General features: G+C 43.2%; 3 protein-coding genes across 3 annotated transcripts in view; 2 read left to right on the forward strand and 1 right to left on the reverse strand.

Moving 5' to 3' along the window:
* The window catches only part of SARC_05709 (hypothetical protein), an 8451-nt gene extending 3694 nt beyond the window's left edge, over window positions 1-4757 (forward strand). The window contains exons 8-12 of the mRNA XM_014300423.1: window positions 177-234; window positions 310-442; window positions 638-776; window positions 1274-1432; window positions 3162-4757. Coding sequence (XP_014155898.1) covers window positions 177-234; window positions 310-442; window positions 638-776; window positions 1274-1432; window positions 3162-3471 — 799 coding nt within the window. The 3' untranslated portion in view covers window positions 3472-4757. The remainder of the gene's footprint in view (window positions 1-176; window positions 235-309; window positions 443-637; window positions 777-1273; window positions 1433-3161) is intronic.
* Window positions 4758-8979: 4222 nt separating this feature from the next.
* SARC_05710 (hypothetical protein) lies at window positions 8980-9955 on the forward strand (the record flags this gene model as incomplete). Its single annotated transcript, XM_014300424.1, has 2 exons — window positions 8980-9067; window positions 9819-9955. The coding sequence occupies 2 exons, from the start codon at window positions 8980-8982 to the stop codon at window positions 9953-9955; spliced, it is 225 nt and encodes a 74-aa protein (XP_014155899.1).
* A 1457-nt stretch (window positions 9956-11412) lies between these two features.
* The window catches only part of SARC_05711 (hypothetical protein), a 4984-nt gene continuing 1700 nt past the window's right edge, over window positions 11413-14696 (reverse strand). Inside the window, exons 2-5 of the mRNA XM_014300425.1 lie at window positions 14326-14423; window positions 13511-13621; window positions 12559-12766; window positions 11413-11726 (exon numbers count right to left, since the gene is read on the reverse strand). Coding sequence (XP_014155900.1) covers window positions 11608-11726; window positions 12559-12766; window positions 13511-13621; window positions 14326-14423 — 536 coding nt within the window. The 3' untranslated portion in view covers window positions 11413-11607. The remainder of the gene's footprint in view (window positions 11727-12558; window positions 12767-13510; window positions 13622-14325; window positions 14424-14696) is intronic.

The following is a 14696-nucleotide window of genomic DNA, read 5'->3' on the forward strand; positions in this document are numbered from 1 at the left end:
ATTATATATATATATATATATATATATATATATATATATATATATATATATATATATATATATATATATATATATAATATAGTAACTATATATATATATATATATATATATATTGCATACCTATCAAGAAGGCAGAGTTTGTCGTGGCATATACGTACCTAGTGCTCTGCAGTGAGGGATAGGAGCAAATCTGTCTCCATAATCGCGCCCTCAAACCCAAGTACCATTCATGATGTCATCCCATCCCACTGGATCGACCATCGCATCCGACGACCAGAGCTAATCCTCGGCTCACCCACTCACCCTTAGGTTGGGATTGATCCGATCAATGTGTTCGCTGAAGTGTTGCCCAGTCGCAAGGCTGAGATTGTCAAACAGCTGCAGGCCGAGGGAGAGACTGTGGCCATGTGTGGAGACGGCATCAACGACTCGCCTGCCCTGGGTATGCACATGCGCCTTAGAGTATCTGTCTGGGTGTGTATGGCATGTGCTTCCGTGTGCGTGTTTATATACGTGTGTTTGTGTGCGTGGGGGAGGGGGTGCTATGTTTTAGGTATATATATATATATATATATATTGTTCTAAGTCGGTCTCATTCGATTATGTTACTTGTTTATTCTTCAATCATGGTTATTAGCTCAGGCCGATTTGGGCGTGGCCATAGGCACAGGCACAGACGTGGCGATTGAGGCCGCGGATGTTGTGTTGATCAATGGAGCACTCGATGGTATCGTAACAGCTATCGACCTTTCACGCACAACTGTGCGAAGGATAAGGTATGTGTGTGGCTACTTGCTCATGTTGGTCTTCTGTATATAGGATAGAGTTCTTGGACTCAACGCAATGAAAGGAAGCATGTGGATGCGATACCTGTGTGTGCCAATTACACATTGGAAATGGAACCTGGCTGTGGCCAAGAAGACCCTCGTCAACTGTGTGTGGCTACTTGCTCATGTTGGTCTTCTGTATATAGGATAGAGTTCTTGGACTCAACGCAATGAAAGGAAGCATGTGGATACGATACCTGTGTGTGCCAATTACACATTGGAAATGGAACCTGGCTGTGGCCAAGAAGACCCTCGTCAACTGTGTGTGTTACCTCGTATTTAATAGGCACGACTAGTTACACATACAGCCCATTCCATCACGTATACTACAACTCCACCCTCACTCTGCCTTGTATCGCACGGCACTGTGCACAGTCTCTGACCCGGTTGTGCGTACAACATCACACACTCATACATACATACATTCCTCTTACCGCATTCTATAGATACAACTTCTTCTTCGCGTGTATATACAATCTGATGGGCGTACCGGTGGCAGCCGGCCTGTTCATGTGGGCAGGCATTCTCATGCGGCCCCCTATGGCAGCCGCCTGCATGATGTTTTCGTCGCTGTCTGTCGTCACCTCATCCCTTCTACTCAAAAGGTGGGCGTGCGTATATATGGACTGGCCCCTCGTTAAGTGGCGTGTGTGTCTCTGTGTATGTCTGTCGTCACCTCATCCCTTCTACTCAAAAGGTGTGCGTGTGATTGTATGGACTGGCCCCTCGTTAAGTGGTGTGTGTGTGTCTGTGTATGTCAGTACGGGATGATTGGGTTGGGCTGGCGTTCCCGATAGCAGTCGCTTGCATGATGCGCTCGTTTCTGTCTGTCGTCACACCATCCCTCGTACGTAAGTGGTTTATAAGTACGTTAATAAGCTGTGTCTATATTCAAGTACGTATGCATAGGTGTGCCCTTAGATATCATGCGCATCTGTGTCTGTGTCTATATTCAAGTACGTATGCATAGGTGTGCCCTTAGATATCATGCGCATCTGTGTCTGTGTCTATATCCAAGTACGTATGCATAGGTGTGCCCTTAGAAATCATGCGCATCTGTGCTTGTTCGTATTATATACTTGAGTTGGGTGGGTATTACAAGGCAACCCCTGGCGGTGGCCATCTGTTAGTTCCCTTCATCTCCGTCCGCTCTCATCTTAATTTCTCGACCTAAAATGGTACCTGCCTTTTACTGTGTGTATTGTCCGTCTGGATATTAGTATGCCTGCACTTCAGTTTACTTGTATGCTCATGTGTGCCTTTGCGTACATGATTCATATTTTTTATTTGTATTTTATGTGTTTATTTATTTATTTATTTGCATTTTATGTGTGTTTAATTATTATTTTATTTATATATTATTTGTGTTTATTTATTTATTTATTTGCATTTTATGTGTGTTTGTTTATTTATTTATTATATTTTATGTGTGTTTATCTATTTGTATTTTATGTGTGTTTATTTATTTATTTATTTGTATTTTATGTGTGTTTATTTATTTATTTATTTGTATTTTATGTGTGTTTATTTATTTTTTATTGCATTTTATGTGTGTCTATTTATTTACATATATTTTATGTGCGTTTATTTATTTTTATTTGTATTTTATGTGTGTTTATTTATTTATTTATTTGTATTTTATGTGTGTTTATTTATTTATTTATTGCATTTTATGTGTGTCTATGTATTTACATATATTTTATGTGCGTTTATTTATTTTTTTATTTGTATTTTATGTGTGTTTATTTATTTATTTATTTTTTATGTGTTTATTTACTTATTTATATTTTTGTCTGTGTCCCTGTGCGCTCATCCGGGAGTCCCACAAAGTCAAACTGTGCAGAATTCAGTGGGGGTGTGGCCTCTATGAGCCGGGGGGAGATGAGTGGCATTGTATATACAAATTAATAGATGACCCATGCACGAGTATGCGCATGGACAAAGTAGGCGTGTCAGCCGCATATGGCATGTTCTACATTCACATTCTCCGAGTCCACACGGTTTAGCAACTTGTCATGTCCTTCGCGCGCAGGTATAGTCAACCCTCCCGCGTGTGTCATCCGCACGCCTGCCCACTCCATTGACACACATACACTCTTTATCTGGTCTCGCTTTCGCCCTCTCACCACTCGCGCCTATTCGCCAACACCCACTCAGCTGCCCACTCCATTGACACGCATGCCCTCTTTATCTGGTCTCGCATTCACCCACTCACCACTAGCACCTGTCCGCCAACACCCACTCAGCTGCCCACTCCATTGACACACATACACTGTTTTCTGGTTTCGCATTCACCCACTCACCACTCGCGCCTATCCGCCAACACCCACCCAGGTATCGTAAGCCCACGGGCATGCCCAGCAAGCGAACCAACATCGATGTGCGCCTAACTCGCCTACAAAACTCTGTAGACGACAGCAACACACACAACGTAGGCATGTTCGCGAAGCTAAAGCATCGTGTGACAAGCATGTTCACACGCCATGGTGGCGTCGTTGCTGGTGGCGCTGGGAGTGACACACGTGGGACGGGCAATCTGGCGTATGCGCGTGTGGACACAGACGAGAGGTACGACGAAGACTCGGACAACGGAGAAGAGGTGGAGCTGCGAGACAGTGATATGGAGGCCATTGAGATGTACTGAGGGGAGTGTCTGCATTAAAAGTATCTTAGAGTCGATCGAGAGCTATTCGAGTAGAGGGCTATGGCTTCATTCGGAATGTGACTCACGCTCAGTTGTGTGTGTTGACTATCCGAACTTGAACTATATTCTGTTTTTGCGAAAGAACGGGTAGATACACCGATTTCAAGCCAAAATAGGGAGTCGGAGGGGCACCGAGACCCCGTTGAGGCTGTACTCGAGACTTGGTATCATGCAGGCAGGCAAGCAGTATACCCTATGTGAACGGTACTATGTACGAAGAAGAAAACTCTTCATAAGCGCAAGAATCTGGATATGCAATATGTTTGGTTTGGGATGTGAATGAATCTTCAGTTGGTCTATTCGGGCTGGTGGTGATCCGACTATGACCACCCTGAAGGGCAGGCCTGTGTCCCGTTGCCGTGTCCAGGTCATTTCTATGGTACACACTGTACGGTGGCCCAAGAGTGTGCACCGGGTATATGCACTTCGGACAAATGCAGGTCCGATGGGCCAATCTACTTGAGTACACCCACATCACTGATTGAATCCGCTGATGTTCTTTCTGTTTGCCCGGGTAGCATCACTACACTATCACTCTTGATCGCATTATCTGGATACCAATGGCCTGTTATTGCCGGCAGGGATTGTGCTACGTGCTTACGAAAGTGTAACTCCTGCGCTGTAGCAAGTCCCGCAGGTGCACCAAACAATTTAACGAATAGTGAACGAATCAAAGCGACAGCCTTAAATCAACGTTAACGCACTTAATTGAGCGTTCGATTTGGAACGAAAGATGAATCTGGAGCCTGAATCTGACAACGATGTCTGGCATACAACAGGACGGGTAGTCGTGAGTTATATAATTTGTATCCAACGGACGACCCCTAACACGAAATACAACAGTTGCGGATGCGAGTGCCATCCCCGCGCGTTGTAACAATTAATGATACGTATATGCAAATCAGCATGGAAGGGTTTCTTATATGTTTAAACTTAAAATCATAAATAAAGTATATAAAACAGTATAAAGGAGGCAGCGTTAACTCATGGCACCATGGGAAATGGCGTTCGAATTTTTCGTTCTCGCGACAGACAGGTGAATGCTGTCGATATCTCCGCTCTGCGACAAACTAGCACGTCATGTCATGAATTTCTAGTGTTTTTTAGTTCACCTTCGCTTGGCCGAATAGAAGGTAACGGGACGGGGCTATCTCACTTACTTAGTTGCAATACATGTCGACATAATAGGACGCACTCTAGACAGCCACTCCTTGCTTGGCTCACTTTTCCGTTTATTCAGTTTGTGCGGAAGAGCTCATTTTGTGTCACAACGGGGCTGAAATATACTTGAAGCATTTGTCCAGAATAACACGAAAGAGTTTTCATTTCCGGCTCAGGTGGTGGTCATCTGCGCGAAGTTCTCGGATATACTTGTACCTTCGCATGCGTCCGCATATGGGAAAGAGTGCTCATTATAACTGTAACTGCAGTCACTTCACCCTTCAGTGCTATCGATGTTCAGTATTCTGTCCACCGGGATATTTTATAATGTTGTTTCTTGAGGTACATATTAAAAATGCTAAACAGTCACTGTGCTCGAAAATAGTATATATTATATGGTATATGCCAACGGACAACCATGCATTTTTTTCCGCTAGTGTATATTGTGCAGATCATCTCGATGGATTACAGCCATTCACATTTCTGGACCCGATACAGCATGTCTAAGAAAGGTGCGTATGTGAATGCCGATTCCAAGCGCATATTCATTTACTTATTTATTTTTTCCAAAGTACTTCTGGCGCTATTCTGTCTCCTCAATAGTCTTCTGGAAAGACAGTCGGTACACAGTCTTGTGAGTACTGGCTACACGTCGCCCGGATGGCATATGAATCAGGTCTTAGGCATGTTGGTCCATTGTCGTTAAAGCCTCCCGGACATCCATCACGCGTACAGGTACAAACAGCTGAGCGATACCAACCTGGATCACACGAGCGGCCAAAAACTTCACTGAAGAGATCACAATTGGTGTGGGCTGGCTTACCGACCACTTTCAACCCGAAAGTACAGCCTAAGTTACTTGCTGAGACTCGGGAGTACGATGGACAGTCCTGGACACACAGCGTGTCCGACCTACTGTGAAGCCGTCAGGGCATTGTCGCGATCCCGGGATGTTTGCAGTAGACAGAGCCATGCCTGACATTGCTTGCAGAGTCGAAATGCAAATTACGCTCATGTTTCGATGTTCTTTGACTTGTGATGAATTGAAGTTGATTTTGAACCCTCTATTTTTAGCGGATACAAATTTATACAAATCCACTCAATAAATTTGTCTGTGATCAACTTTCCACAACTATCCAGCGATATAGCGTATCTCTATCATCCCTATGTGGTCAGTATAACGTCCTCTCTCAAAAATTAGCTTGTCTTGTAATTTTACAGAGGCTCAAATTTGTTCACTATACTCTTGGCTGGCCATCTTGGACAATCTTCATTTCTTATTTCTGCTTCTAGAGAGGGTAATACTATGCTACTCTATACTATTTACATAGCAATGATAGCATATTTAGGTTCCATTTTTTTATTTTTTTATTTTCAAGAAGTTTTATAAATATTATGCTTGTGAACAGATGTATCTATATGGTACCTACAGCTTGTTTATCTGTCGCCTGATGATAAACTTGAAACTCTGAGTAGATCGGAATTTGATTTGATCTACATGTTTTAGTTTCGCTCTCTGTCTCTACTCTCACCGTGCCTCACCGAAAACCGTCCATACAGAGCAATAAATATATCCAAAAAAAACCCCCAAAAAAACTGTGCGCTATTTTTTGTTTCGTTCTACACATTTAAATAATTATATTTTGCCACCTACCCAATCGGCAGTAATCGACACCCTTCAATTTATTTATGCTATGAATATGTTCACATATGTACTCACATACATGCTGATACATATGTACAATGTGTTTGTTTGTCTTTTGACAAATAGTTGTCTGTCACTCAGTTTTAAATATAAAAACATTGAATCGATTTGTTATCGAAGCTGTGTTTACTATTTGAAGAATGTCACATGCTTTCGATCGATTACTGTACAAACAGGCTCCCGAGTTTCGAAAATGACACGATTCGTTGAATGTTAAGAGTGAGCTCATAGTTACAGATCCGGGTAAATCAACTACTAGGATATATGACCGGTACGATGAGGGTTAAAACAGGCGAATACGTACAAAACCGAGTGTGAATAAACTAAAGAGTTCAAAATTAAGGTCACAATCACCAACACACAACCCACGACATAGACTAAAAAATGTGCAAACCAATCCTTCTGATAGCATTGGTGTCGGTCCTTCAAGCGGTGTCGGTCATAGCTGCCGCAGTGTCTCGAAGATCGCAACCTTGTCCGAATGGCTTCTCCGTAGGTCTGAACACGCAGTGTTATCAGGACTGCCCTTCGTATGCCCAGGAATCAGCCAATCGATTGGATTGTGTTTTCTCACTGAAAGTAGTCGGGAAGCCGGTCGATACCAATTGTGATTTATACAGTCAAGTGTTTGGTCGCTCGTGCAATTCGGGCTGGTACCGATCAGCCGTATGCACGTGCACACGGGATCGATGCCCGATAGGCTTCAGCGACAATGGTCCAACATGCCTTAGACCTAGCTCGTACGCAACTCGGGGAACGTGTGGTCAGTACTCCGGAGGATGTATGGCAACAATCTTTCCCGCGAACTCCTAAGTAGATTTGCCAAATTTATACCTTTACATAGCATTGCAAGGAAGAAATGGTACTACTAGCTTGGTTCCTTGGATGGTGCAGCTAGTCTTAGGTTGAACCCTGTGAGAATAGTAAATATATACTGCTATATACAACTGTATTGTAGCGATATACATCTATTTACAATATTTTTGTACTTCACTGAGTATCAGGCACATATCTTTCAACTGATATAACTACTTAGACAAGTATTGTAAGGAAGTGTTATATTAAAATAAACAGCGCAGCAAAGCAATACCTGGCCAAACATAAGGAAAAAAACAATATGTCTCTTCTCTGAGAAAGCGAATATACATGTTGCAGGTAAAGCAGGGAACGAAACACGAATCATACATATTGTAGATTCTACAAAATTCGTTGTCAAGTTGACAAATCGATTATATCCTAGCTTGCGTTGCCTCTAATTCACTCTGATTCCATCCCGGACACTACAGGCCGGTTTTCATATTTGACAGGCTTGTATGCCGCAACCGGCCGAAATATCAAAGCTTTAAACTTGCGGGTTTAAGGTTACTTGTCTAACCTATTTGATCATATCTAGCGTGATAGCGATTTCACAATTGGTCGCCGTAGTGCTAATGTTGCCAACATCGATGTCGCAATAAGTTTGTTATTACTATACCACAATACTTTTAAGTGTGTACACTATTTAGTGGTGCAGCATCATTGTAGTGTCGGTTTGGATTGGAACTTGAATAGGCTGTTGAACACTGCATCATAAAGTTCAGCTGCACCAGAACATGCGCAGATCATATGGAAAAGGCAACACCTGTATGATATGTCTTGAAAGTGTGAGAAAGAAGAGGCCATAACACTTCTAGATAATCGGGTGAACCACCCCAGAGGCATTCTAATTCTAGCTAGAACTACATACTAAGTGGGAAGAAGAAATATATATAATTCGTCGTAGTATAACCCCACAACATATTATCAAAGAGAATATTTGCGCGAAGGATATTATAGTCCAGATGAGACAACACATAAGAATGCCAGCTTATGCCATCTCTCGTGATTCTAAGGCTTCTTTTTGGTGCGTATTTACTTCCACCCGCAAACGGCAAGACACAAAATCTTTCATTAAAAATAGTTCAAATTTTGGTCAGCAGTTCTTTCATATATGAGTTAATAGGACAATAGATGTCATGAGTATGTAACAGGATTTCCTCTTGTTTCCTCAGAAGTCTTTTGGAAAGATCGATAAATACATAAAATGTTAGCGTCCCAACGAGTATCAGAATGGTGGGAGTAGGACAATTTGTATTGATCGTAATGTTTTGCCACAACTGTATGAGAGCTGCTGGTTGTGGTGTGTTAAGTGTAAAATAACACTTGATCTACTGGATCGCAGATGGTAGAAGCGCACGCAATATGAACAGCGAATATCATTATGCAAGGATCCAATTTCGCAGAGATCTCATAAACTACATATTATAATTCGATGAATAACACGAGCGAACGGAAAGACATATGCTGGGGCCTTAAAAAACCGGTTTTCAGTTGGGTTTCAGAATTTGGGCGGTTGGAAGTTGTAAAAAATATATTTAACTTTGCGGCGTTGCGCAGCATTACAAAAAAAAATACTATTTACATAGCAGGGCGCCAGAGGCCCTTGTGGAAGCAGAGTTACTCTGAGGAAGCAGAGTTAAATACATTGTGGAAGTATTAAACAATATTCAACTATTGCGTCTGTTTGAGGCTGACTGTCCAAACCACTGCACAATTATATAAACATGACTTCTGAAGAAACCCCCTCAACCGTTGGTGATGACGACGAGCAAGATTCGAGTCTCAGCACTATCGGTGAAACTGAATTGAAAGGTACAGCACAACCAGTTTGTTCTGAACGCTCAGGATCACATAATGAGTTTAGTGGTTTTATACGTGATTTGAGATGCTAGAGGCCTCGAGGATTCAGGATAGGGTTGTTTTTGTCAATGTCGTTTAGTTTAATATGAGGTCATAGGCATATAAAACATATTCCTTGTTAAACCACGAGAGCGGTCGCACACGCTTACATGTCTCCCGGGATGCTGTGCTAATGCAGAGATACAGTTTATCGTTTTGCTGTATCTGTAGTGTATTCCCCTCTTTAACTGCTATAGAGTTCATAATTTCAACAGTCATATTGTGCCCGTAAATAGACGAAATTTAAGAATGCTCAGCGCAAAACACAAAGAAATGTTATAGCGTGTTTTTATTCTATTTATATACATATATATATATATATATATATATATATGTATGTATGTATGTATGTATGTATGTATGTATATATTTGTATACGTATATGTAATATGTTGATATATATATGTGGGTGTTCGTGTGTTTGTATGTTTGTATGTATACTCAATATATTTCACCGCGTATCTGAGTGTGAGCCAATCGGTGCGTCCGTTCTGGTATGTTGCAATAGTACTTGTGCACTGTTTGGACGTGCCACTTCACATACTGAATCGAACACTCGTTGGTGCACTATGCTATTCTTTCAGTATCTGCTGTAGTGAAATACTTTCATACTATATACCCTGTACCATCTCACATTTCCCAATGCCAACCTCAACCCGCACAGTGTTGATGGAGATGTCACAATACTTGGCCACCGGACTGGACGAGGAAACAATGGGTCTGTGTGTGAGACTGATGAGAGCTGGGTGTGATGGCGAGACGCTGGCGCAGATTGTCAAGGATTCTCAGGACGACAAGTAAGGTCACAGGAACGCTTACCGCTTTGATGGGAGTGAGTTCATTAAAGTGTGTGGGCACAACATGCACCGTAGAATTCTTCGACATCCTTATGGCTGCGCCTGATGATCCAACCAAGTGCTGCGAACATCGTGTGTGTACTTGCAATCGAGCGGAAGTACCAGTATACTACCGTGTGTATTAGTATACTACCTTGTGGTACAAGACACCATACGGGGCCGTTCCGCCTGCTCCGTGTCAGTGTACACATACAAAGGGCCATGAAGCAATACCTAGGTGATGCGCCGCATGCGCTGCGCTGATGGCTACAGAGATCACAGGCATAGCCAGACAAGGTCAGTACGCACACTTTGTTCGCAACTGGCCACCCTTCACACCGTGCGAGTGGTACCTAGTCGCGGGCTGGGTGTATCACTATACCTCACCTGTGGACACTCCAGTCTGTCCTCTACAATGAGCAATGGTACAAGGTGGGGAGGGGGGCTCTCAATAGTGACCTAATGCCCACGGACATGTAGCACAGGTCCGGATGAGAGGCTTTGGGCCAATGGGCCCTAGTATGTTGTGCACCAGGAAGGTTGTCTTGTTTATACGTTCTGCCTATCTGCTTGGGTACAGTCAGTACCTATAGGCGAGAGGCACGTACAGGGTACGGTATGCACGCAGTTGTATCAGTGTTCGTTCACTAGAACTGCCGACGTATGCGGCTGGGCGCTGGTGGTATATATGGTCTATGTGACCATGCCGTCTGCGGTACCTCAGAGAGTGCCGAGGACTGCTCGTCTTACATAGTGTTCGGAGAAGCATTGGCCTCGCACTTACCCAACGTCCCTATAGAGCGCAGAACTCTGCCTGAATATATGGTAGTCTAGCTAGTGGGTTTATCGTAGGGTTAGCTAGTAAACCTTCTCTGACTCTCTCTCTGTGGTTGTGGGTGGGGTCGAACTGTGCATCTCACGGAGGATATCGGAGGGCGTTTGCACCACGATTGAGTTGTACATGGAGATACGAATATAGCGTGTACGTATGATTTCGATTTCAGGCCGTGTACGCTCGCGTATACTTAATCCTAGGCACTGTTAATCATTGGAATTGGGTCAGAGACACCGCTGAAGGGAATATAAAATGTATCGTGCCGGACCGTGTGGTTGGTTACGCAATTGTATGCACACTAAACGCTCCCCGAAAACGTTTTGCTCGAGGCGAAGTGATCTGCAACGAAACAGCTTACATAAACACTTAAAGCGCACCAGTCGAATAGGGCTGTATTTTGAGTTAGATTGTCTGTCCATCTCGAGCTTTCTAAATTCAACACATTTCGAGTATATGTCGTTGTGCTTGTGTGTATCGTTCGGCATCTGCTTCCAATTTAGATAAATGGTGGGCTACGGATGGGAATATCCTCAGTGCTCAGCTTCTCTTTTTGGGATAGCTTCTCTTTATTGGGAATGGGAAGTCGGCTGGAATATTAGGTGCGAGTCCTAATTTAAATTGTAAAGTGGAATTATACGATCGGTTGAATACACATAAATCGGGTGCTTTATTGTATATCATGAGTCTCCTATAGGCGTGCTCGACCCGCATAAACAGGGCCGAGGATCGGGCGGGGATGGGGAGCACTATCGATTCATATTGCACAAGTCCAACCCCTATATTTAGATCAGCTTCTTGGACTTGAAATAGCTCTTCAGGTAGTATACCTGCCAGATGGCCAGACCCACCAGGCACATCATGGATACCACACTGAAGTACAATACGCGCGCGTTGGTCGACTCTGTCAAAGTAAATAAGAGAGCATTTGGTGAGATTGTTGGTACTGTGATGCGCCAGTAGATAACTGTCACAGCGAAAGTAGAGTCTTTATATGCTGACAGCACATGACCCGATCACACGTGGGCACTTGTATTGTTCAAAAAGCTCTTCCATCTGTGTTAAATTTCCGTAAGAACAAAAATATGGGTGAAAATATAAATCATGAGATATTATGCTGCCATGAGTAAGAAAATGTAGATTGCCACTTCAGTGGTGGTGAGATGGACTAGGTTTCACATCCTGGAAATTATACTGAAGCACAGCACACGACTTGCACGTAATTATGTAAAGCCAACAGGGAGGGCCGGGGGGTATGAGGTGATATCAGGTGATACTCTGACACATTAGTAGTGAAATGAAGCTAATTATGAAAAGCCAACAGGGAGAGCCGGGGGGTATGAGGTGATACCAGGTGATACTCTGACACATTAGTAGTGAAATGAAGCTATTTATGTAAAGCCAACAGGGAGGGCCGAGGGGTATGAGGTGATATCAGGTGATACTCTGACACATTAGTAGAGAAATGAAGTTGCATTTGAACCATCGACATCGCACTGGAAGCACGGCGCACGCGCTGTGGTCGATTATGTGTAGTTGTAAGCATGATAGGTACTGATGGCGTGGATAAGTGATACACAACCACTCAATTGGTATTAACTTGAGACTCTCTATGCCATGGACACCACCTTAAACTACAGCGCACGCTTATCAGTCACAGCCGTGCACGTACCAACGGGTCACCCGTGTTCCGTATACCAAGCTCCTTTTTTGTACATACACCCACAACGACCTACCATTGGTATTGCGCATGTTAGCCTCTCGCTGCTTCATGCTGCCCATATCCTTGGCGATACTCTCAGCCAGCTCTTCCATGCGCCTGATCGCCAGTTCAAGCGGCGCCAAGTTCTCGGCCTCTTTGACTGCGTCGTACTCGTTGGCCTCCACACCGGACTTCAAGTCGACGGTGATCTCGTGCATCTTCATCTCAGCGCCAGAGTCGACCTGTGCCAGTGGGTTATATGATGTCGATTGGTGTCATCGTGGTGGCTGGAGACTAAGTATGTATGTAGATAAACTATTTGCGCACGCGTTTATGTATGATGATACGGTGTTGGCTGTTTTGGGTGTTGTGCATGTGTACCGTCATGTGCAACTTAGACGGATTTCATTGGAATATAGAATGACCAATGGCAACTACTACCAGGCATATATGATGATCTGCAGCTGGCAGAAAAAACGCTAAATCCAAACCATGGATGAAAGTGCGCACATATACAACTTTGAACCATTATTATAAGAACATAATTGAGGTCCGAATGAGATATACTATCACATTTCTGCGTAAATAATTTCAATGTAGTCTAATCAAAAATACAATCGTAGAAAAAACTTTCAGAGGCTGTGTGTAAAAAACTATCGCAAGTCATCGACAACGCAGTATATGCCAGTAGAACATCGCAACCCGGTGATTGGGATGACGAGACTGGACTTCACCAAACAAAATTACAACTACAAACAAAGGCCATTCCCCAAGGGGAAAATTCAGAGCCAGTCTATCTGCACATAAACACAGTGCAATGTAAAGTATATACTACTATAGTGCTGAGACACTATGCCATATACGCCAGCTTACACATTGATCTGACGGTGCGTGCTTTGGTACTTACCTATCTCGTCACACGCACCGGTTTAAATATTGATCTACACACATACATATCTGAAGTGGTTGTTTTGGCACTCGTTTACCTTGCTCGTGAAACACGTCTCGTAGACACCTGCATTGTCCGCCACATATGCTATCTTGCCGCTGTCGGCATTCTCCTTTGTGTACGCACTACGACCGTAGTCATCCTTGATCTGTATCATCAAAATATGGAAGGTGTCGTTACTTATCAATCCCTGACCCTTCTGTGTATATCTGCGTTCGTCTTAACCAGCAACCATCACTGTTGAAAACGGTCTGTGATTTTTTGAGTCAGTATCGATTATTTTGGGATTGCGACTATATATCCAGTACAAGGACCGAGTTTGTCGTTTGTACGTTAGAAGTGAAGCGCATAAGCCTGGGATCTCATGAATTGAAATAACCTATAACAGGCATGGTCAAGGTTTGACCATAATCGGCTGTGTATCAGGGCGTTGACGTACGCGAAAAGATCACGAGATGATTCGGTAGCTCACAATGATATCGTGAAACAATTAGCTTCTCCTCGGAGCTCGTTCTCTCATGAGTGCACAGAATCTTTCTTTGCAGCAGAGTGTGCTTGGGGATTAAATCAGAGTAAAACTACAGCTCAATACGAAACAAAAAAGAGGTCCAGGGTGTGCCGATGTTTACAAATAGACATGACATGCACGGCATGGGTGGCTTAACCTGATCAAAGATATTTGGCCAAAAAATGCCGACTATAATGGGGTATCCTAGATTCACACTGATGAAAAAAAGAATCCAGAGTTGTCTTATGAAGAACGTTCTGGATATATTGATATGTTTCGACAATACTACAAGCCACGCCTGCTGACATGTATAACTGCTTGAATACGTTATTTTACAAGGCTACCTCAATTTGTACGGATTGCTTCTCCACCACAGAAGCCTTGAAGTCACCCTTTACAAACGTTCCATTCGTCAACTCCTGACGCAGACACCTCGTGGACCCTAGACAAGAAAGGAATGAGGAGAATATAATCTGTTAGTATTTTTTTTGAATAAATATGGAGCAGCACTGAAATGCATTCATATGAGAGCCATGCAACACTGTACCAATAAGCAGCTTCCGACGCTTGGCAAATCCACCTTATCAATGCGATCGATAATAACTGAAACACTAGCAGGGGATACCGAGTAACTCCGTACGCGACTTGTCGATGAAACTTCATTGAAATCGATAAATAAAATTCACCATTTTCACACAGTAATATATCAAAACAA

This window comes from Sphaeroforma arctica (genome assembly GCF_001186125.1).
Source record: "Sphaeroforma arctica JP610 unplaced genomic scaffold supercont1.375, whole genome shotgun sequence".
NCBI classification, from domain to species: domain Eukaryota; class Ichthyosporea; order Ichthyophonida; genus Sphaeroforma; species Sphaeroforma arctica.